Source organism: Zootoca vivipara, chromosome Z2 (genome assembly GCF_965207765.1).
Source record: "Zootoca vivipara chromosome Z2, rZooViv2.hap1.1, whole genome shotgun sequence".
Taxonomy (NCBI): domain Eukaryota; kingdom Metazoa; phylum Chordata; class Lepidosauria; order Squamata; family Lacertidae; genus Zootoca; species Zootoca vivipara.
In genome coordinates, this window is record NC_142585.1 from 27495038 (window position 1) to 27516215 (window position 21178).

General features: G+C 43.9%; 1 protein-coding gene across 8 annotated transcripts in view; it reads left to right on the forward strand.

Annotated features, from left to right (window-relative positions):
* The window catches only part of ARHGEF9 (Cdc42 guanine nucleotide exchange factor 9), a 338518-nt gene that overhangs the window by 267544 nt on the left and 49796 nt on the right, over positions 1-21178 (forward strand). For 7 of the 8 annotated variants that reach the window (XM_088664656.1, XM_088664654.1, XM_088664655.1 and 4 more), the window contains 2 exons: positions 8911-9105; positions 14498-14677. In XM_088664656.1, the coding sequence (XP_088520782.1) occupies positions 8911-9105; positions 14498-14677 (375 nt within the window). Of the gene's footprint in view, positions 1-5804; positions 5958-8910; positions 9106-14497; positions 14678-21178 lie in introns of those variants that run through there. The other variant, XM_088664658.1, reaches the window with a different exon arrangement.

Below are 21178 nucleotides of genomic sequence, written 5' to 3' on the forward strand. Positions count from 1 at the left end.
TGTTATTTTTTAAAATAGCTGTAGGCTTGAATATCTAGACATGTTATTTATTATTTATTATTTTTACCTTTTTAGGGAAAAGAGTGCTTGGGACATCTGAGTGTAGGGGTGGGCATGTGGTGGCTCAGCATCCTTGCGCTAGTTGCCAGGGAGCCTCTTTATGTCACTTCCTTTTCTCCTGTGTAGGTGAGATACACAAGGGAGATGGAGGTAAAGGACGCCTTGAAACCTTAATTTGCTGTGGGAACAAAGCCCTCATTTTTCACATCTCCCTTTTAGACATAGACAAAGGGCTCTTTAAACCCCTTATTCCTCTGGAGTGGACAGCAGCAAAACTTGGCTAATTTCTCTCCCTCAGCTGCTGACCTTGCATGTAGCAGATACAAGGAATTGAGAGTACATATGGGGGATGAATGTGCTTTCATGGGGCTTTCGTGTCATATCTATCTATCTATCTATCTATCTATCTATCTATCTATCTATCTATCATCTATCTATCTATATCATTGGATTATTAAGTTCTTGCAACATATTGCACCATCAAACAAACATAACCTTTAATATCTCACCCTGAACCAGAAAATGAAGTTTGAACAATCCATCCAAAATGACAATCAAATAGAAAACTAAGTTCTTAGCTAGACCACCATGTGTAGAAAAGACAGTGTATAGTTTATGCTAACCAAAATGTTTTATAATATGAAAGGAGTTCTCTGTTTTCATGTTTAGTCATGTACGTGTACCAGTCTTAATGCTTCAGACCTTGTGCCGGTTGTATTTTTATTAGTTTCTTACAAGTGCTATTTCCCATATTTTATTTTACCAGTTTGTCAAATAAGCACCCTCCAAATTATTCCAATACTGTATCTTGTTACTACCGGTACAAGCCTGGCTGCTCTCTTTAGAAAGAAAATGTGAGGCCCAAACTGGGGAGGGAGCAGCTGTGCAGGTTGTGCCCTGCTCCACAATGGATCCTCCCAGATCAAGCAGGAAGACTGGAAGAAGGTTTCTAAGTGTGCTTGATTGGATAACAGAGTTCCCAGTTGCAGGGAGCCTTCTACATGTGTACATGCTTAGATGCTCCCTTCAGACCTTCCTGCTCATTGTGGGTATTGGGAAGAGGAGCTGTGTGCATGCCATCCTCCTCCAATTTCAGCCCGTACACATTCTTTCTGAATGCCTGAAGAGGCCTCAAGCTGCACTCATTTCTTGTCCTACTCCTCATCTCTCAGCTGATGCAAAGGAACCTCAATTGCATGCTGGCAATTTTCCCCAAGAGGGGGTGGTCACCTTGTCTGGCTGAGGGTGTGTCTTTCACCTCCTGCTCTTTTCCTACTGAGTCAGCTGCCAGAAAGACACTGCTGCCTCAATGACTACACTGTTCTCACCTATTTGGTTCACATGTATAACACCCTGTTTCATCCTAACTTGGCTCAGGGTTTTCAGGAGAGGCTGGAGCAGAGGCACTTACCTGGAAGGGCAGGTTTATCTCAAGAAGATCATAGTCAAGTCCAATGGGGCAGGAGGATCACAACCGTTCAGTCTTATTCAGCACCCTGGACAGATCACTATGGCAGGTGCTGGCTGGCAGTCATCCAGGAAGAATGGTTCTCTTTGCAGCATATTGACGCCTTTTGAAGGCTGGCTGATCTGGACCTGCTATTATCCTTGCTCCTCTCAGGGGAACTCTCTCTGTTTCTTAAATGCGCACTGCCTAGTTCTACAAGTGTTGTCTCCTGTGGCATGGGGCAGTGAAGGTTACATCAGTAGGTGCACTCTGAGCCTTCAGAATGCAGTCAATGCATATCTTCTGACCTGCAAGATCTTGGAGTAGGGAACAATGACTCCCCAGACAATGCATCTCCCCCCCCTCTAAGTTTTCCTCTGAGCCAGAGGTAGGCTGAAGTAACAGAGTCTGACACTTCTCAGATCCAAGTCTCCCCCGACATGGATCCCACTCATGTGATCTCTGGCTTTTTGCAATGAAGATACCTCTTCCATTCAGTCTCTCACAGTAAACAACCTAGGTCATAATGGGAGAGATTAGAGTAGGGTCTCCACAGGAAGTACACTCATATCCCATGGAGGGGTCTGGGCTTCAGCAAAACACTGAAAAGAGTGTTGGAACAGTGTCTCATCCAAGTGAAGATTACATCTAATAAGGTAACAAAATAAGAGAATGTCACCCCCAATTTGTCTCTTCAAGTGCACTGTTGTCTAAAGCAAACCATCTAGCAGGGTTGAGTAGGCAGGCAAGTGAAGCGTAGAAGATTTGCTTGGCAGTGTTGTGACTGGACCAACAGGCCCAATTAAAACTGTACAGGGTGTAACCCTTTGAAGCTCAAAAACCTGTCTACCTCTTACACTGGATGAAAACTCTGCAGCAATCCTTCAAATCCCTAAGCTCCTAACAAATATCTGAAATTTAATTACATTTGCAAGTCTTAATAAGGTTGGAGAGAAATGATTTGGGTGGGGGTTTCAGAGACTGGAACTGGCGTGGGGGAGGGACCATACCTCAGCGGTAGAGCATCTGTTTTGCATGCAGAAGCCCCAGGTTCAATTCCCGGTATCTTCAAATATGGATAGAAGGCACCCGGTCTGAAGCCTGGGAGATCTGCTGCCAGTTTGTATAGACAATACAGTACTGAACTATATAGACCAATGGTCTGACTGGGTATAAGGCAGCTTCTAGTGTTCCTTGCCTAAATGCTTTTGCTTCTGGTTAAGGAGATTTTGCATTGTTTCTATACCTGTTTGGCCAGAGTTGACAGTGGGACTCCCTGGAAGTGATACCCCTTATTGAATGCTTCAGGGAAATAGTCACTGCATGTGATGATTAGCTGTGCTATGTCATTATGTGATCAAGACTAAGGCTTATCTCCCCACCCCCCGCCTCGCCTCTGGCACAGCAGTGAGGAAGATAATCAGAAGCTTCCACTTTTAAATATCAAAAATTTAAGTGGGGGGAATTGGGATTGCTTTAGAGAGGGTCACAAAAAACCTCTTTTGCCATCAGGCAATAATAATAATGTGTGTGTGTGTGTGTGTGTGTGTGTGTGTAAATGACAAATTTGTGGGATGTCTTGGGAGGCAGCAAACTGTCTGGCCAGCCTTGCTTACTTTAGATGCTGAAGTGAGAAACTGGCTGTGATTGGCCTTGTCCTACAGCACCCTTCACTAGCTACTGTAGTTTTGGACTACAACCCCTTTCAGCCCCAGTCAGCATGAAGAGTACCAGATTGACAAAGGCCAGCCTTCCTCAGGTGCTTCTCCCCCTCCCCATGTCACATGCTGTTCAACATGTACATGAAACCACTGGGGAAAGTTTTCTGGTGGTTTGGATTGAAGTGTTGCCTACTCTGCTTTTCCAACTAAGTGTCCCAGGGAGACTGTTAAACTTCTGATTCAATACCTTGAGGCAGTTTGGGGCTGGGTGAGGGGGAACATTCTGGCACTTAATCCAGATAAGATGACAATGCTATGAATGGGGGAAACCAGTCTCTTCAGATGGAGGGTTGCAATCCATCTTGGATGAGGCAGCACTGCCCTCGAAGGGCTATGGGTATGTTCACATTACTGCCTTAGAGAACAATGAAAGTGTTATTTTTCCGGTAAGTGTTAGAGCTCTTCCTCCTCTAGCTATTCACATCAGCACAGCTTCAATTAGTTTCTTATTGTATACACACCTGTCCATTTGTTTGTTCAGTCTGTGTTTGGACACCTCTTGAGTTATTATCGCCAAACTTTGCCAGAGGGTTTTTCAGTAGGGGCAGCAATTTTCATAGACTTTTGAAAACCAGTCACCATTTGGATTCAAGATGGCAAACCGAAATATGACTTTGGAGGGACTTTGCCCATTTCTTGGCATGGGTTCAGCCACCTCTTGAGATATTGTTGCCATGAGAGATCCCGGTATGGGGGCGACAATCTTAATCAATGTTTGGATGCTAGGCACCATCTTGAATCAAAATGGCAGACCAAAACGTGACTTTGGCATGAAGTGGCTTTGCAAGCCATGGGCTTGTGCTTCATCATGGTTAGGTGAGATGTCTGAATTTACAAGCCATAGAGGAACAGAGGAAGCTGCTTTGTACTGAGTCAGACCCTTATACTGCCTTATACTGAGTCAGACCCAGATCCATCTAGTTCAGTATTTTCTACATTGACTGGCAGTTGCTCTTCAGATTTTCTAGCAAGAGACTCTCCCAGCCCCATTTGGAGAAGCCGGAGACTGGACCTGGGACCTCCTTTAAGACAGTCAGTGTGCTAAGCTCTAACCATGTACCACAGAGGCTAGAATGTAGTTATGAAGCTGAGTGTCAAATGATTGGAGAGTGGGAGTAGAAATCATTATTTGCCTGTCAACATGTTGGAATTTCATGCCATGGTTTTGGGTTCTAAGCGACAGTTCGCACCAATAGTAGTTTGACATGATGTTTTAAGTGCACCAGCCTCCTTTATTTTCACTCTCCGCACACTGGCACCGAAAACATGTCTCTAGGCTATAACTCACAGCAAGATTTGAGAACAAGCCCAAAGGTACAGCTTTCCACTGCATGGAACAGTGTGATTCTTCCCTTTTCTAAGAACAACCCTCTAGTTTTTACTCCACTCATTCAGAGCCTGCCAAGTAAAAGCTTTGCTTTGCCTTTACAACAGTGGTTCTGTTTGACCCTAGCATCACTACTAGTAGGTTCAGTATCGTGGAGGAAGTGTTGTTGTTTTTTGTTGTTTTTTGCAGCCTGACTCCCCTGTTCTACCTTAGGTGCATCAGGGCATGAAAAACAAGAGCTGACAGCTGTATTCTCTACATTTCATTTTTGCTCCCTCATGTAAGACATTAAAATGGCCTCTCAATTTTACTATCACTGGAAAGGTACAAAGTGTTAGGAGTCAGAAGGTGGGCCTCTTATATAACTCTAGGTAGGTGTGGTTGGAGAGAAGGGTGTAATCAAAGGTCTTTTTCTGGGAGATTTCTCATGTGCACACACTCTTTTGTAACTCAGATTAAAGAAATAACAACAAACATCACCACGTTTCTGCAAGTTACATTTTCATATCCTGATTTTCAGAAGAAGTTGAATATTCTAACACATTTTCAAGTTCAAAACAATTATAAAACACATTTGACAGTTGAATAACAAGTCTGGGGGCACCAATGTGCCACCACCACTGTTCGCACCTGGAAAGGATCCTTGCTCCACCTTAAGGTGGGAATTAGATCACTTGGGGTTCTAGTATTATGAGAGGGAGAAAAACGTCTCTGTGTTCAGTTTCTCCACGTGATGCATAATTTTAAGCATTTTCATCACATCTTCCCTTATTTACCATTTTTTCCTCTTCCTTAAACTAACATTGTCACCATGTCTCTTAGAGGAGTTGCTCCAGTCCCCTGATAATTTTGTTTGCAAACCAGCATGTCCCGCATTCAACAGGGTGCTTGCATTGGATAGAACTCACTGATATTTGCAGCGGACTATGGTTTACATCTGTAGAATGTGTGGAATGGCCCTGAATTGGGTGTACGAAAGAACTCGGTGATCAAACAAAAAAGGATCTCAACAAAGACATTTGTAATTTGTTCTCTCTCTCATATTTTTTGTTTGTTTTTCCGTACACAGTAGTTGTTTTCCTTGCTTAGCCCAGTTTCTAGAATTGGTTTTCTATTCTTAAAAGGCCCATTATGTATTTTTTCACTTCATTTTGAAAATAACCTATTTTATGCTCACTGTGTCTTTAAATCCTAAGATAGGGAAATCGGTAGGCTGTCTCCGAGATCTCCCATTTCTTGACCTTTAAAGCTCTCTGTAGGAAGAGAAAACACTGGCACAGTAATAAAAAGAATGTTGTTTAGCGAACTACAATCATCAGACGGAAGAGTGGTGAACATATATTGTAGGGGAAAAGAATTGATGGAGCTTTTTGCAAATTAAAAGGACACAGCCATTTCAAAGGTACATGTTGTAAATGCAACAGCAGCTTTGTACTTGCTAAATTATATTTTGGTGCAGAGTATAACTTGCATGCTTTTCTTAATATGCATGCTTTTTGCTGCTGGAACTGTGATTGCTAATGAACAGAGTTCTTCTGTTTGCTGCAATCATTTTCAGTTATGAATGGGAAGGAAGCATTGTAATTTAAAGAATGCCATGCCATGTACTTAGGACTTATTTTGACCTCTCACTGTTTCTACTTTAAAAATGTTGGATGTTTTCAGACCAGTCTGAGATGATTGTGCCTTCTAGTCATATTTTTAAGGGATCTTGGTGGGAAAAAGTGGGAAGGAGCAGATCAACAAAACTAAAGGAGTAAAGCTCTTAATTTTATACACTGAAGCTGCAAGCTCATAAACACTTGTATTGGAGAAAGTCCTGTTGAATTAATGTTACTTACTAAAGGCCAGACATCCGCAGGATTGCACTATTAGGCTCCAATCCAGAGAAACTTGCAGTGCAATCCTATACATCTTTAATCAGAAGATAATCCTACTGCTCCTACTGCTTGTTTTTAAAATTGCCGCCTTAGTTGCACTTATGTCCCATCTGAAATAAAAAAGACCAATTTATTTTTAATGGTTATGGTCCAATCTGATGTGACTGTGCCTTTTAGGTGGTCTTAGGGAAAGAGAGAGAAGGAGCAATGCCGTGGAGACATATGTTAATACTAAAAAAAAAATCAAAGATCAACCTTCTAATTTCATAAAACTAACTGTTTGGTTTCAGAGAACCAGGTAGAGGGCCTTCTCGGTAGTGGCACCCGCCCTGTGGAATGCCCTCCCATCAGATGTCAAAGAGAAAAACTACTACCAGACTTTTAGAAGACATCTGAAGGCAGCCCTTTTTAGGGAAGCTTTTAATATTAAATAGATTATTTTAACATTCAGTTGGAAGCCGCCCAGAGTGGCTGGGGCAACCCAGCCAGATGGGTGGGGTAAAAATATATTATTATTATTATTAACTCTGTTAAATGAAGTGTGTTACGACTGAGAAAACATATTTAAAAATCCAGTTATGTTCCGGTCCAGAGAAAATGAGTTACACTTTTCTCCTATTTGAAATCACTTGAGACTTACAGCTTAAGCTACACATTACATGATGTTTTGTGATTCTTACCTTAGCAGGCTGTATTTGAACAGTTGAAAATGGGCAGAGAAATGCTGCATAACTGTATTACAGTATTGTTTTCTTTTATCTGTCCTGAATTATCCAACATTCAGCTTCATTGAATATACATGAGTTCTGGTGTTATGAGAGTGTTATCATTGCAAGGTGGCTAGGGTGTTGTTGTTGTTGTTTACTTCCAGTAAACATTTTCCAGTAGTCTGCATCCTCCCTAGCTGGCTGTGCTTCCTGATCTGAAAAATCCTCCCGAGAGGAGTTACCTCATGAAGTCTTTTAGGCTTTAACTGAAGCTGGCCACTAGGGAAAGTTACAGAGTTCAAGGCATTGATGAGATGATTTGTAGAACAGCAGCAGCAGCAGCAGCAACAACAACAACAACAAAAGGACACTCACAAACACCCCTTTGGCAACCTCAGAAACCCTAAACTTCACCCATGAAGAGTCCACTGAATTTTTCCTCTCTTCTAATCATTTGGAGATGCAATTTCTTTTCTTATTAATTGATGAACAGTGGGTTTTTTTTGGTTTTTTAAAAAATGAAGGGCTATTTAATGGCACAGCACTAGCTTGTTTAGCTTGGAGAAGAGAGGATGGCTAAGTAGTACCCTGTGAAGATATATAGGATTCCTTTGAGGAGGCCAAGAGCTGACCGTGGACCCAGACTCTTCCTCAAAAGATATAGATGAGAGCTCTGTGCAAATGGCCTCTCAAAACTCTTACCCTATTTGTGTGCAAACTGCAGAAATCATGTCACCAAATTTCTTAAGGGGGGGAGAAATTCTCCCTACAGTTTCCAGCTGTGACTATATTTTAAAAAATCGTTGTGACCTGGCCTGGGACCTGTTGGTGGTACATGGGTAGTAAATATGATGATGATCATGATCGTGATAGGGGTCCCTATTAGCAGTGGCAATAGCACAAGCTCTGTTGTTGTTTTCTTTTAAAGTTTTCTTGTTGCCATTGCAGGTGGCAACAGCAACAACTTCGGCGGCCATCCTAGTCCCCATTTTGCAATCCCACAATGCATTGCATCCTCCACCTAGCATTGTTCCAGGGCATTGCCCCCCTGTGGAGACCATTTGGAGAAGGTTCTGCAAAGTGGCCTTCTTTCCTTCTTTTTTCTAGGGGTGGGCAGGGAAATAAAATAATAAATTGTCAATTTATAAATATCAGATGATAACCTTTGCAAAGCACAATCAATTATTCATTTCTAAAGCTTCAACAAAGCATATAATATGGATATGTGCAAGGATATTTTTTAATTGTCAAGTTGGAGACATATTGCAAATAAATACATAGTAAATTCACACATTGCTTTTCCTTATGCTTTAAACGTTATGAACCAATAATTTGCTCCTGGCGACAACTGTTTTCTTTTACCATCCCAGCTGCAACAAAACATGTTTCTTCCACATCAGTCTCTACTGCCACAGCAGGCTCTGTAATCTTCAAACAGTTTGACTTCACCCCCCCCCCCAAAGGTGCACTCCTCCATTGTCTCCCGAGACAAATGGATGTCAACCAACTCATTAAATTTATTTCATCTTAGTGAAAAGCTATCATGCCTTTGTTTTTGCTCTCTAAAGGTGTCAATTTAGTCATAGCTTCAAATTCCCATAATATCATGACCTGTTCTTAAAAATCTTTTAAAAAAATTGTTGGAGGTGGGGAGTAAAGATTTCTGAGAAGTTTCATCAGACATTAGGCAGAATTGAAAGAACAGTGAAGGAAGAACGGCTTATCTCAACAGCTAAACTTCATAGTGTTGCATTGCCTTTCCCTACAGCTATGGGTCAACCAGGAAGATGGTGTTGAGGAAGGGACGAGTGAAGTACAGAATGGGCACCTGGACCCAAATGCTGCTGACTGCCTTTGTCTCGGGAGGACCCTCCAGAACCGAGACCAGATGAGAGCCAATGTCATTAATGAAATCATGAGCACGGAGCGCCACTATATCAAACACCTGAAGGACATTTGTGAGGTATGTATGTATGTATTCTTACTTATCCCTGTTTGGCACAAGGTAGTGGCTGTGCTGGTGGAATCGTATTGGGGAAGGCCAACAAATGATTTTCACAATCATTTCATTGCCATTGGAGAAGCCCATAGCAAGTTGGCTGTGCCTGATTCGGTTCCAGTTAAACTTTTCTTCCACCACCTTTCCCTGCCCCACCCTCTGAAAAAACACAAAACCACACACAACCCAAACTGTACCTTGGGTTAGAGGTAGCAACAGAGGTGGTGAATGCTCACAGCCCCCATGGAGCATCATTTCCCACTGGTGTCGGGGACTCAGATTCTCAGAATCCAGCAATCCGTTCTGCATTGGGGGGGGGGGACTTGTATGAGCAGTGTTCTGCTCATGAAACAGGAGTTCCCCCCTCTCCTCTCCCCTCCCCCCCAAAATCTGTCTCTCCCATCCCTAGGAGGAGAATTTGAGAGGATTTCAGACGGAAATTCCAGTGTGCAAGAAGAAGTCTGCTTTGTGAGCTGAACGGCAGCATTGAATACGAATTGTAGTGGCAAACTCCACAGCATTGGCTCCTTTTGCTTAAACAACACTGCGTGCTTCTGAGGGAAAGCAATCAATTCTTGCCTGTTTTTTGCCAAGCTGTATAGTATTTCCTCACACTCATTCTTCCTTCTTTGTACATAGCTTCAATGTTCTCTGCTTTAACAAAAAAAGGGGGGGGATCTGAAATCAAAGTACTCAGCTTTGAGCTGTGTGCCTCACAGTTTAAAATTTAACAACCTTGCTTACAGCCTCTGCAGAATCTATGCTGTTGTCCAGCTTCTGTTGCCTTTAACTCTTAAGGGGGCTCCCTTCCTTTACCTCAGAGAGGCTCCGTTTCAGCTAAGAGGCAAATCTCACTCCATAGGAAGGGGAGCCTCCAAATGAGGGTTTTAGCATAGTATTAGAGCATCTGTTTTGCATGTAAATGGTCCCAGGTTCAATCCCTGGTATCTCCAGGGCTGGGAAAGACTGCCCCAACTTCAACTCTTGGGAGCTGCTGCCAGTCAGTGTGGACAATATTGAGGTAGATGGACAAATGGTCTGACTTAGAATCATACAATTGTAGAGTTGGAAGGGACCCCAACAGTCAAAGGAACCTTCCTATATTCCTATTCAAATCATCCCTTTATTCTGAACCACGTAAGCTGGATTCTCACTCTTTTTTATGAGAAGGGCAAGAACACATGACTTGCATGCAGAAGGTCCCAGGTTCAATCCCCAGCCTTTGGGAGAGAACCCCACCTGAAACCCTGGATAGCTGCTGCTGTCAGTCAGTGTAGACAATACTGAACCAGATGGACCAATGGTATGACTCAGTATAAGGCAGCTTGTTATGTCCCTATCCCACTCTTCAACTGAAGAGGCTCCCAATGTGGCTTACAAACATGTAAAAGAGCAGTAAAAACCATCAATGAAATAGCAGAACAGCATAGAAACAAAGTCACTAACATGCAGGTTAAATAAACCATGTGTCTAAAAAAGATCACTAACACCTAAGCAAATAAAAAGACATTTTCTCCACACTTGTGTCCCCTAATTTGCATGCAGAAAGACCCAGGTTCAATCAGTGTAAGACAGTTTCCTGAGTAGCAGTCTTATTGCATCCTGGGGAGCTTTGTAGTTTTAGTATAGAAGCAGGTACATTTAATTTTGTTTACACCCCCTTTTAATCAGAGGAATCTTTCGGCACCGCAGAAGAAATAGCATCTTCAGTGTGTGTTCTCCTGTCCTCCCAACCCCCAATCTTCTCCTATTTTCCTGCTAGCAAAAGCTAGCAGCTTTTGAATCTGAACGTGCCTGATACTCTTAAACTGGATCTCCTGGGTCGAATTTGTAGCAGGCCGATGGCTCTGTTGGAATTGCTCCCATTTACGCTAGCCTGCAATTAAAACCACTGTGTCAAGGCAAAACTATATTGCTAGGCCTTGTACTCTGCTCTTTATTATCCCAAATGGAATCGAATGAGAAAACCTGCCAGAAGGTGAGAGTTGCCACAAATCTTCCAGACGTCTTTTTAAACCAGAGACGACTGCAGCAAACATTCCCATTTGCAACATGATGCCCTACATGCCACTTTCGGTGTGTGTGTGAGTGTGTGTGTGTGTGTGTGTGTGTGTGTGTGTGTGGACTTCACTTTGCCCAGATTAAGTGCTTGAAATCAGAGTGACATCATGACTACCAGAGAGAGAGAGCGCTTAATCACTCTATAGCAGGGGTAGGCAACCTAAGGCCCGTGGGCCAGATGCGGCCCAATCGCCTTCTCAATCTGGCCCATGGATAGTCCCGGAATCAGTGTGTTTTTACATGAGTAGAATGTGTCCTTTTATTTAAAATGCATCTCTGGGTTATTTGTGGGGCCTGCCTGATGTTTTTACATGAGTAGAATGTGTGTTTTATTTCAAATGCATCTCTGGGTTATTTGTGGGGCATAGGAATTTGTTCATCCCCCTCTTTCAAAATATAGTCCAGCCCACCACATGGTCTGAGAGACAGTGGACCAGCCCACGGCTGAAAAAGGTTGCTGACCCCTGCTCTATAGGCTCCATCTAAATTGGTCGGCTCTGTTCTGTGCTTAAGTGGAATCCAAGGGGGCTGGCACGAGCTTGCCTTTCACTGTTACAAAGGAGGCAATGGGTTTCTTGCCTTTTGGCAAGAGTGGGGGACCTCATACCCCTTAGGACTCTTCCCAGGCCACATCATGAGGCATGACCAAAGGGATATTTTAAGAGTGTTCCACAACATAGGATCGGTGTGACGGATTGACCTGGTGGGCAAAAGAACTCCAGGGTGCAGAGAGTTAAACCCCAACCTCCTGGATAAATGACGCATTCCATTCCTGAGGGGCAGGACTGCCAGGAGTTTAAAAGGATGGGAGGCAGTTAATTCGGTGGAGAGGGTTGTGGGAGCGAGGGAGTGTGGGTAGGCGTAGGAGATCTTAAAGTGTTCTGAGGAGTTTAATTGAATTATATTATCTAGCCGTTGTTAATTGAAACTAAGAATATGATCTAAGAGCCTGTACACATGAAACCATTACGCATTCAAAAGTCATCTAGTCTGAATAAAGCTTTCTTAAATGTTAGTGGATGTGCTTAGTTATTCCAGCTGGGTATCTAAACTCACAGAAGTGGTGGCTCAATAGAGGACAAAACTTACCTCGGGAATAGAGGCAACGGTTTGTGTCCTAGAGTTACACTGAGGAGGCTTAGGAGGATAACCTGGGGTGCTACAAAGTTGCCAGAGTGGAAAGGGCAAACTTCTGCAGTGGGGAATCAAACTGAGACCCTTTACTGTAGGCAGGAGGTTATTCCGTCTTTCAGCCTAGAGTTTCTCATGATATCAGGCCACGTAAGCTGGAAGACTCTCTTTACAGAGAAACCCACAAGTAAAAGGGGTTTATCTTAAGGCGGCAGGAGAAGAGGGAGGGTGGTTTCCCCCATGGATTCCTGTGTTGCATTTTTAGTAATAGAGAGGGAGGACATTTCGTCACATAATTGGTGGCAGCGGATCCCCGAAAGTTTAGTGACAACGCCGGGACTGGGTTTGTCGCATATTAATTGGTGGCAAAGTCCTTGGGTCCGTTGCAATCGGCAACATTAAATGCCTGATTTATAGTGGAGGCCAGTCAGGCCTCTGTAACATGTGGTACAAGTAACAGTGCTTCAGCAGAAGATGCCACTATCATGGCTATCTGCTGATATCATCAGCAAGAGGACAACCAGTAGTATGTTAGTGCTCACTTGAGCACAGGTTGAACCTATATTGATGTGGACACTCCAACATGCACACTACCACTACCACCATCAACAACAGAGCCCCACTATGAGAACTATAGCTCAGTGGTAGAGCAACAGCTTTGCATTCAGAAGGTCCAATGTTTAATCTCTGGCATCTCCTGGTAGGGCGCTCTGAAAGACCCCTACCTGAAACCGTGTAGAGCCACTGCCAGTCAGTGTAGACAATATTGAGCTAGATGGACCAGTTGTCTGTCTGGGTAAAAGGCAGCTTTACCTTGCTTGGTGGGTGGCTTGCTGGCTGGTTCACAACCCATCCAAGTTAATAATGAGGGAAACAGCAGGCACTGTAACAGTAGTTCACTTCCAGAGACAGTTGTCTCCTTGCTGCTCATTACTGGGCCAGTGCTGGGAGAGGGAGAATATCAGAGGGAAGCAGGACCTCCCTGGCTGGCAATAGCACTTTTTGCTAGAGCCCTGTAAATATAGGCATAGTCACTGGAAAAGCATGATAAATGAACTTGTGTGCATTTTCTAAAAATATTTTTGGGTTATCTGAGAGACCTCAAATTCAGTACAGTTCCAGGCCACCCACTAGATAAATTCCATCCACTCCTTGTTCCTTGAAAAAGAGGGAAGATAGATGAATGCATCTATCTCCCAACCCACAACTCTGAAAACTTAGCACTTAACCTCCTGCAAATACTCCCCAACTTTGTGCAATACCACAGGGACTACATGAAAACGTACTTTAAAAGGAGATGGTCTGGAGGTTATTTATAGCCCATCACCAAGCACAGACTTCTCCAGCCTTTGATCATCTGTCCTTTGAATCTGAGGATATGAGCAGTGACTGTATGACATTCATCTTGCATAACAGGCATAAATTTACTGGGAAATCCATGCAGTAGCTCTTTCAGGTGATAACCTGCTGCACATTAGTCATGCTCAGCCTTCGGGAACTTCACCAAACCATTATGGCATATCCTATGGAGCATTTCAGTGAGGAACATGTTCCCTCTGCAGCTTGCTGGTCAAGCTTTTCTGTAAATGTGCCAAAATTTTAGCCCAAAATGTGAGAAGTGCCACTACTGAGGGCCTCACAACAGAACACATAGAATCATAGAAATGTAGAGTTGGAAGGGACCTCAAGGGTCATCTGTTCCAACTCCCTGCAATGCAGGAATCACAACTTAAGCATCTATGACAGATGGCCATCCAGCCTCTGCTTAAAAGGAAGGAAAGTCCAGTACCTTCCGAGGGAGTCTGTTACACTGTCAAACAGCTCTTACTGATGTTTAGTCAGAATCTCCTTTCTTGTCATTTGAATTCGTTCAGCAAAACAGCAAAAAACAAGCTTGCTCCATTCTTCCATGTGACAACTCTTCAGAGATTTGAAGATACTGTAGTTATCATGTCATCTCTCAGTCTTCTCTTCTCCAATCTAACTATGCATAGTCAACTCCCTCAACCATTCCTCATAAGGCTTGGTTTCCAGATCCTTGAAAAGCAAGAGAATGCATAAATAATAGTTTCATTGCTTCAGGAAAAAGTGTAATTGAACACTGGACATTTGTTTGTAATATTTGTAGCATCTTTATCCACTGGTGTCCTCTTTTCTCTCATAGGGTTACCTGAAGCAATGTCGGAAGAGAAGAGACATGTTCAGTGATGAACAGTTGAAGATAATATTTGGCAACATCGAAGACATCTACCGGTTTCAGATGGGCTTTGTCAGGGACTTGGAGAAGCAGTACAACAATGAGGACCCCCATCTCAGTGAAATTGGGCCATGTTTTCTGGAGCATGTAAGTGCTTTTGAGGGGAAATAGCTTGAGAGGGAGAAGTAACTCTCATCTTATTTATTTATTTAACAAAGTACACTTGTTTAAGGCCCTTGTGGGACTCTGCATAAGACCACACACCCCTAAGAGTGTTCTTTGCCACCTCTTATGTCAGAGGACAGGAGTCTCTGTTCTTGAACATAAAGCCTCAACTCACCATAGGGGTTGCGTTGAGGACTTACCCATTCCTTCCTCCTGCAGACGGACAACATTCTTGGAGTTTTCCTTTTCCAGTATCGTTGCTGCCAAGTTTCCTCTCTCATAGACTCTTCTAATGTTGTTAATGGCAACTTCTATTTATTAAAGAATATATTTAACAACAAACATTAACATATTATATTACAGTTCCCACAATATACTCTTAATTACTCATAGTATTGATAGATAATACCTCTTCACATATGAACTGACCTGGACCCTGCAAACATAATATGAGGCTTTTTCTCTATCTGCCCCCTCCAGGTAGGTTTGGGGGTGGGGTGGGGTAGCAACAGAACAATGGCTACCCCCCCCCAAACCTACCTGGAGGGGGCAGATAGAGAAAAAGCCTCCTATTATGTTTTAGGCACCAGGCAGAAACATTTTGGCTTTTAATTATCTGTGGCCTCCTTCAGAGAGTAGGTTCTTTTAGTTCTTCCTTTTGAAAATATGAATGAGTTTTAGATTTTTCCATGTTATTTTATGATGGTTTTAATGTATGTGCTATTTATTGTTGTAAGTAACTTGTTAAAAAGAAAAGAAAAAAAAGCCACTAAGAAATTTAATCATAATAATCCACGGGAAAGACCATTCTCTGTGGACATACCCAGATTATTCAAGTCCCTGTCTAGGGAGGCTTGCTTGACCCATCTCTGCTGGCCTTGTACCATCTGCTTTAAAATGTTTCTTTCCAGCAAATGCTTGTTTTGCTCAAATGATGAATTGCTTTGAGCTGACCCTTTCTTCTAAGGTTGTGTTTATTGACCATGGCTGTTACTGACTCTCTTCTTTTACAATACAGTCATACCTTGGTTTGAGAACGCTCTGGTTTGATTACTTTCAGTTTAAGTACTCCGTGGACCCGGAAGTGTTTACTTCCGGGTTCTGCGACGTGCACATGCGTAGAAGTGATCTGCGTGGTTTGCACATGCGCAGAAGCGGCTCTCGAATTAAGTACTTTTGGGGGAGTGAATGGCTCCCCGGAACCAATTGAGTACTTAAACTGAGGTACCACTGTAGAAAGTGTCGCGAATTCCTTCACAGCGCTTTAGCAGAGATGTTAAGAGTTCCAGTTTCTTTAGTGCAGTATATTTATTGTGAGCTATATACAAATATCTACAGGCAGTTCATACACATGCAGTTGATACACTCTCTAAACCTCTCACTGACCACACCCTTCTACAACACCACCACCACACTGCTGGAAAGGTTTCCCTTTTAAACCACTGACAGCCAATCAACTGACAGCACATTACTGCTGAGTCATTCTGACCCAGCACTTCTACAGAAAGTATTGCATCAGCCAGTTTCACTTTACTAGTACACTCAGGCCTGCAGACTTACTATTTCACACAGCATTCTGTGGATCCCAACAGAAAGGTGAGGTGCAGCTATTTTTAAATAAATGTTTTACAGATAATTAACACAGAAGGTGAACTAGCAATGACTGAAAAAATCACATTAATAAAATGATTCATAAGTCATATGTTTCCCACCACAACAAACACACCTATGCCCACCCTTTGGGGCTTTGAAACCAATGATGGAATTCAGATAAATAGCAACATGTGTGCTTTGAAGCAAGGGCGTACCCACCACGGGGCAAGTTAGGGCAGCTGCCCTACTCTAGAAGCAGGGCTGGTGGGCAGAGGCGGAGCACAGCCCGGCGGAGCGCGAGTTCGCCATTCCCGCCGCGCCGCGCCGCACCCTCCCTCCAGCTCTCCGGCGCGCCCTCAGGCAAGGCCAAGCACGGCGGGGAACCAGGGAGCGTGGCGCAGTGGGCGGGAACGCCGAACTCGCGCTCTGCTGGGCTGGGCTCCGCCTCCGCCCACCAGCCCTGCTTCTAGGGAGGGGCACAGCCCGGCGGAGCGCGAGTTCGCCGTTCCCGCCCGCCGCGCTGCGCCCTCCCTCCAGCTCCCCGTCGCGCCCTCTGGCAAGGCCAAGCGCGGCGGGGAACCAGAGAGCGCGGCGCGGCGGGCGGGAACGCTGAACTCGCGCTGGGCTGGGCTCCGCCTCCGCCCACCAGCCCTGCTTCTAGGGAGGGGCACAGCCCGGCGGAGCGCGAGTTCGCCGTTCCCGCCCACTTTGTGGCCCCTCCCCTTCCATGCCTTGGCCCCTCCCCTTGCCCCCCCTAGTTTTGATCCTGGGTACGCCCATGCTTTGAAGGATTGTGTGGGATGTCAGCAATAAGAAGATGCTGCAAATAGTTTGCTTAATTTGATGCTCGTAAAACTCTACTGGAAACAGCAGCAGCCAGAGCTTGCTATATGGGAGCCATACGTAGCACAGCTAGTCACGATAGGAGCAGGAGGTGTGTGGAGTTGAGCTTTTTGCACTGCTACCTGATATCTGACTCTGCAAACTGCAGGCAAAAGCTATATATGGGTGTGTTGTGAGGTAGCGGCACTGCCAGGTGCCTTCTGTGGCCCTCCCAACCACTCATCACCACCTTCCTTTACATAAAACTTAGTGTTGCCATATTTCAGAATGTAAAAACCAGGACACCTGGAAAGTTATTGACCAAGACCCCAAAGTTGTTGAGCTTTTTTAAAAAACTTGATTTTTATTAGCAGACCAAATAAAACACTAGGTGGCTGAGGGTTGCTCTCTTTATCTTCTGCCCTTCTACCCCTTGCTTATCTGAAATTGGTTTTTAAAGGAAAGCTACTGATTTCTCAACTCTCAGGAAGAGCCGGGGGGGGGATGTCCTTTCTCAGAGTGAGGCATTCTAAGAAACGTGACCTAGGAGAGAGCAACGTAGATGAGGGTGTAAGGTGAGGGGATCGTTATCTGGTGCCTGTTGCTGATCAATTTAGTCTTTGACTTGCCTTTGGAGGGGGGTTTTTTGGCACGAGGTTGCCTTGTTAACATTTTTATGTGAATCCCTGTCCATGCTTTAGCATTGCTGTTCTTTGAATTTTTACGCCTTTCCCTTTAACTAAGAGCAGGTAAAAATATCGGAGAGAGAGAACAGGTGCCTCTTGACTCTCAAAGACATGCATGCACTAAATACCTCCCCATAAACAGTAAGGCACCATGTAGTGAGCCTCCTCCTGTTCCACAAACTGCAGCTGGCGAAGTTCATTTTGAACTGTTATGCCTGATAACATAATTTAGGATAATTAGACTCCCCCTCCCTCATCCCACATGCACATCCTTACTCCAAACAGCCTCTTTTCTTTTAAATCATGTGATCAGACTCAAGCTGTGTCTAAGTTGATCCATTCTTGGTTTTCTAAATATAAATCGTCAGTACACAACTAGCCTTCACACTTCCTGCTTTATTCTGATTTTAAGTGCTTCTGAATGCAGCTCAGAAAGGTTTTCGAGTTGCAGCAATCCTATATAAGTGCAGCTTGTTCCATAGTGATATTCTATTAGACGTTCTTCATTTGTTTACATCAGTTATTATTGTAAATTGTTTTCTGCTCAACTAAATCCTACTAAGAGTAGACCCACTGAAATGACTAGATCTAAGTTAGCCCTGTCTTTTAATTTCAGAGGGGTTTACTCTATGCATGACTAAGACTAGATACAACCTGTTATTACATTTATATACTGCTTGGTGCCAAAATAGATTTCTAAGTAGCTTACAATGTATGAAAGCCAGTTACGCAAACAATCAAAGTCCACCATTCAAATCCATAATGAAGCAATCCTGTTAAAAACAACGCAGCAATTAAACAGGAGACTACATCACAGAACAACTTCTGTGGTTTATGCTAATCATGGTAGCTGGCTAAGACCATTATCTTACAATTGCCTAAAGAAATGGGCTGGTTTGACAAGCTTGCTGTCATACCTTCTCCTTTTTGTCCCATAATCTTGCATTTCTGCCCACTGGAACCTCTGACTACCCTCAGGATGCTGGAAACCCCCTTTCCCTTCGGCTCCTTCCTAATGCATCACTGAATCACTGATGTCCACTATGGCTGGGAAATGCCTGCTCACCCTGGGTTTGGATTTAATCACCTGCTGATGATTCACCTTCCATCCCCGACTCGGCTCATCTCAACAAACTAAGAATGGGTAAAAAGCATAGCTGCCAAGTTATCCCCTTTTTTAAGGGATTTTCCCTTATGCTGAATAGGCTTCCTCGTGAGAAAAGGGAAAACTTGGCAGCTATGAAAAAGAGTTATCTCGCACACTCACTTCTATCCTTGACGTATTACCCAGATTTTACTAATTACTCACCAAATGGAATAATTGCATAGAAATTGGGAGCCTGCTTAAGGTGAAGAAATACACACACCCTTCACAATTACTGTTTCCCCTACATGGAAAAATGAGTTTGAAGGAGGCAGTGATAAGACTGCTTCTTCAGAAGCCACCCTTGGATTCTGGGGACTTCATTGATTACCAGCCAGTTGCCAACCTCCCCTTTCTGGGCAAAGTTCTTGAGTTGCTGGTCGCGGACCAGATCCAGGGGCTCATGGAGGAGACTGATTTTCTAGATCCATTTCAATCGGGGTTTCAGCCAATAATCTGAAGCTCAAGCCAGATAAGATAGAGACACTGTTAGAGGGGGATTCTGTAGACCGGATGGATGGGAGACTGCCTGCTCTTGAAGGGGCTACACTCCCTCTTAAGGAGCAGGTCCTTAACTTGGGGGTGCTCCTGGATCCATTACTGTTGCTTGAGGCCCAGGTGGCCTCGGTGGCACAGAGTGCCTTCTGTCAGCTTCTGCTGCTGGCCCAGCTATGCCCCTATCTGGACAGGCATAGCCTAAATCCTGTGGCCTACGCTCCGGAAACCTCTAGGCTGGATTATTGCAATGGCATTATGCATAGGACTGCCTCTGAAAACGGTTTGGAAACTTCAGCTGGTGCAAAAACCAAAAACCGAAATTGCTCACCAGAATAAGATGATTTTGGCCTATAAAGCCAATCCTGGCCCAACTGCACTGGCTGCCAATTAGTTTCTAGGGCCAATTCAAAGTGCTGGTGTTAACCTCTAAAGCATTCCACAGCTCAGGATCTCAATATCTTAAGGACCGCCTTTCTGCATATGAACTGACCCAAACACTGCGGTTGTCATCTGAGGCCCTTTTCTATGCCCCCATTCCCTGAGAGGTACAGAAGGTACACAAGAATAGCCTTTTTGGTGGTGGCTCCCTGCCTGTGGAATGCTGTCCCCAGATTGCCTGGCGTCATCATTACATGTCTTTAGGTGCTAGGCAAAAACATTCTTCTTTACCCAGGTCTTTGGCCATTAAATAATCTATGGCATGTTAAAGCTCTGGGGGTGTGGGAGGCTGTTACTATGATTATTTTATTATTATGCTGTCCATTATTCTGCTTTTTATTATGTTTTTATTATTGTGCTCTGAAAAATGTGTTCTTAATGTTGTACACCACACTGAGATGTACGGTACCACACAGGGCAGTATATAAATCTGGGCAGTACCACACAGGGCAGTATATAAATTGCAATAATAATAATAATAATAATAATAATAATAATAATAATAATAATAATAATAATAATAAATAAATATACAGTGTGTATGTCTGCCAGTCTCTACATGATGAGTTGATAACCACTGGTGAGGGGCTGCTATTCCATCATATTTCCCCCCCTACCTGCTAGCCCCGTCTGTTTCTTTTTGCTACTGCCAAAATTTGGGGGAGGGGGCTTTGTGAGTGGGAAGAAAAAAATTCCTTATGGGGGGGAGGTAAATACTATGCTGGCTGGTTGGAAAGGTTTAAATCTCTTCACCCAGCCTAGTATGGAGATACAAATCTTCCCCTTCCCATGCATCAGGCTAATCATTTGATGAGCAGAGAAGGAACAATTTGCATCCCCATTAGGTGAATCTCTACAACAAATTAAATGGATGTAAATCTGACATTAGAAATAACAGAGTTCAAAAACCAGTAGAGGAACTTTTCAGTATTGCAGAACCTTCTGTAACTGAAAGACCACCTTTCCCCATATGAATCGATCCAGACCCTGCAATCATAAACTGAGGCCCTTCTACGTGTGCCCCTCCCCCAAGAGGTCTGGAGGACAGCAACACTAGAACAGGCCTTTTTCTGCAATGACTCCTCATTTGGGGAATGCTCTCCCCAGGGAGGCTCATCCCGTGCCTTCATTACATATTTTGTTGTCGTTTAGTCGTGTTTGACTCTTCGTGACCCCATGGACCAGAGCATGCCAGGCACTCCTCTCTTCCACTGCCTCCTGCAGTTTGGTCAGACTCATGTTCGTAGCTTCGAGAACACTGTCCAACCATCTTGTCCTCTGTCGCCCCCTTCTCCTTGTGCC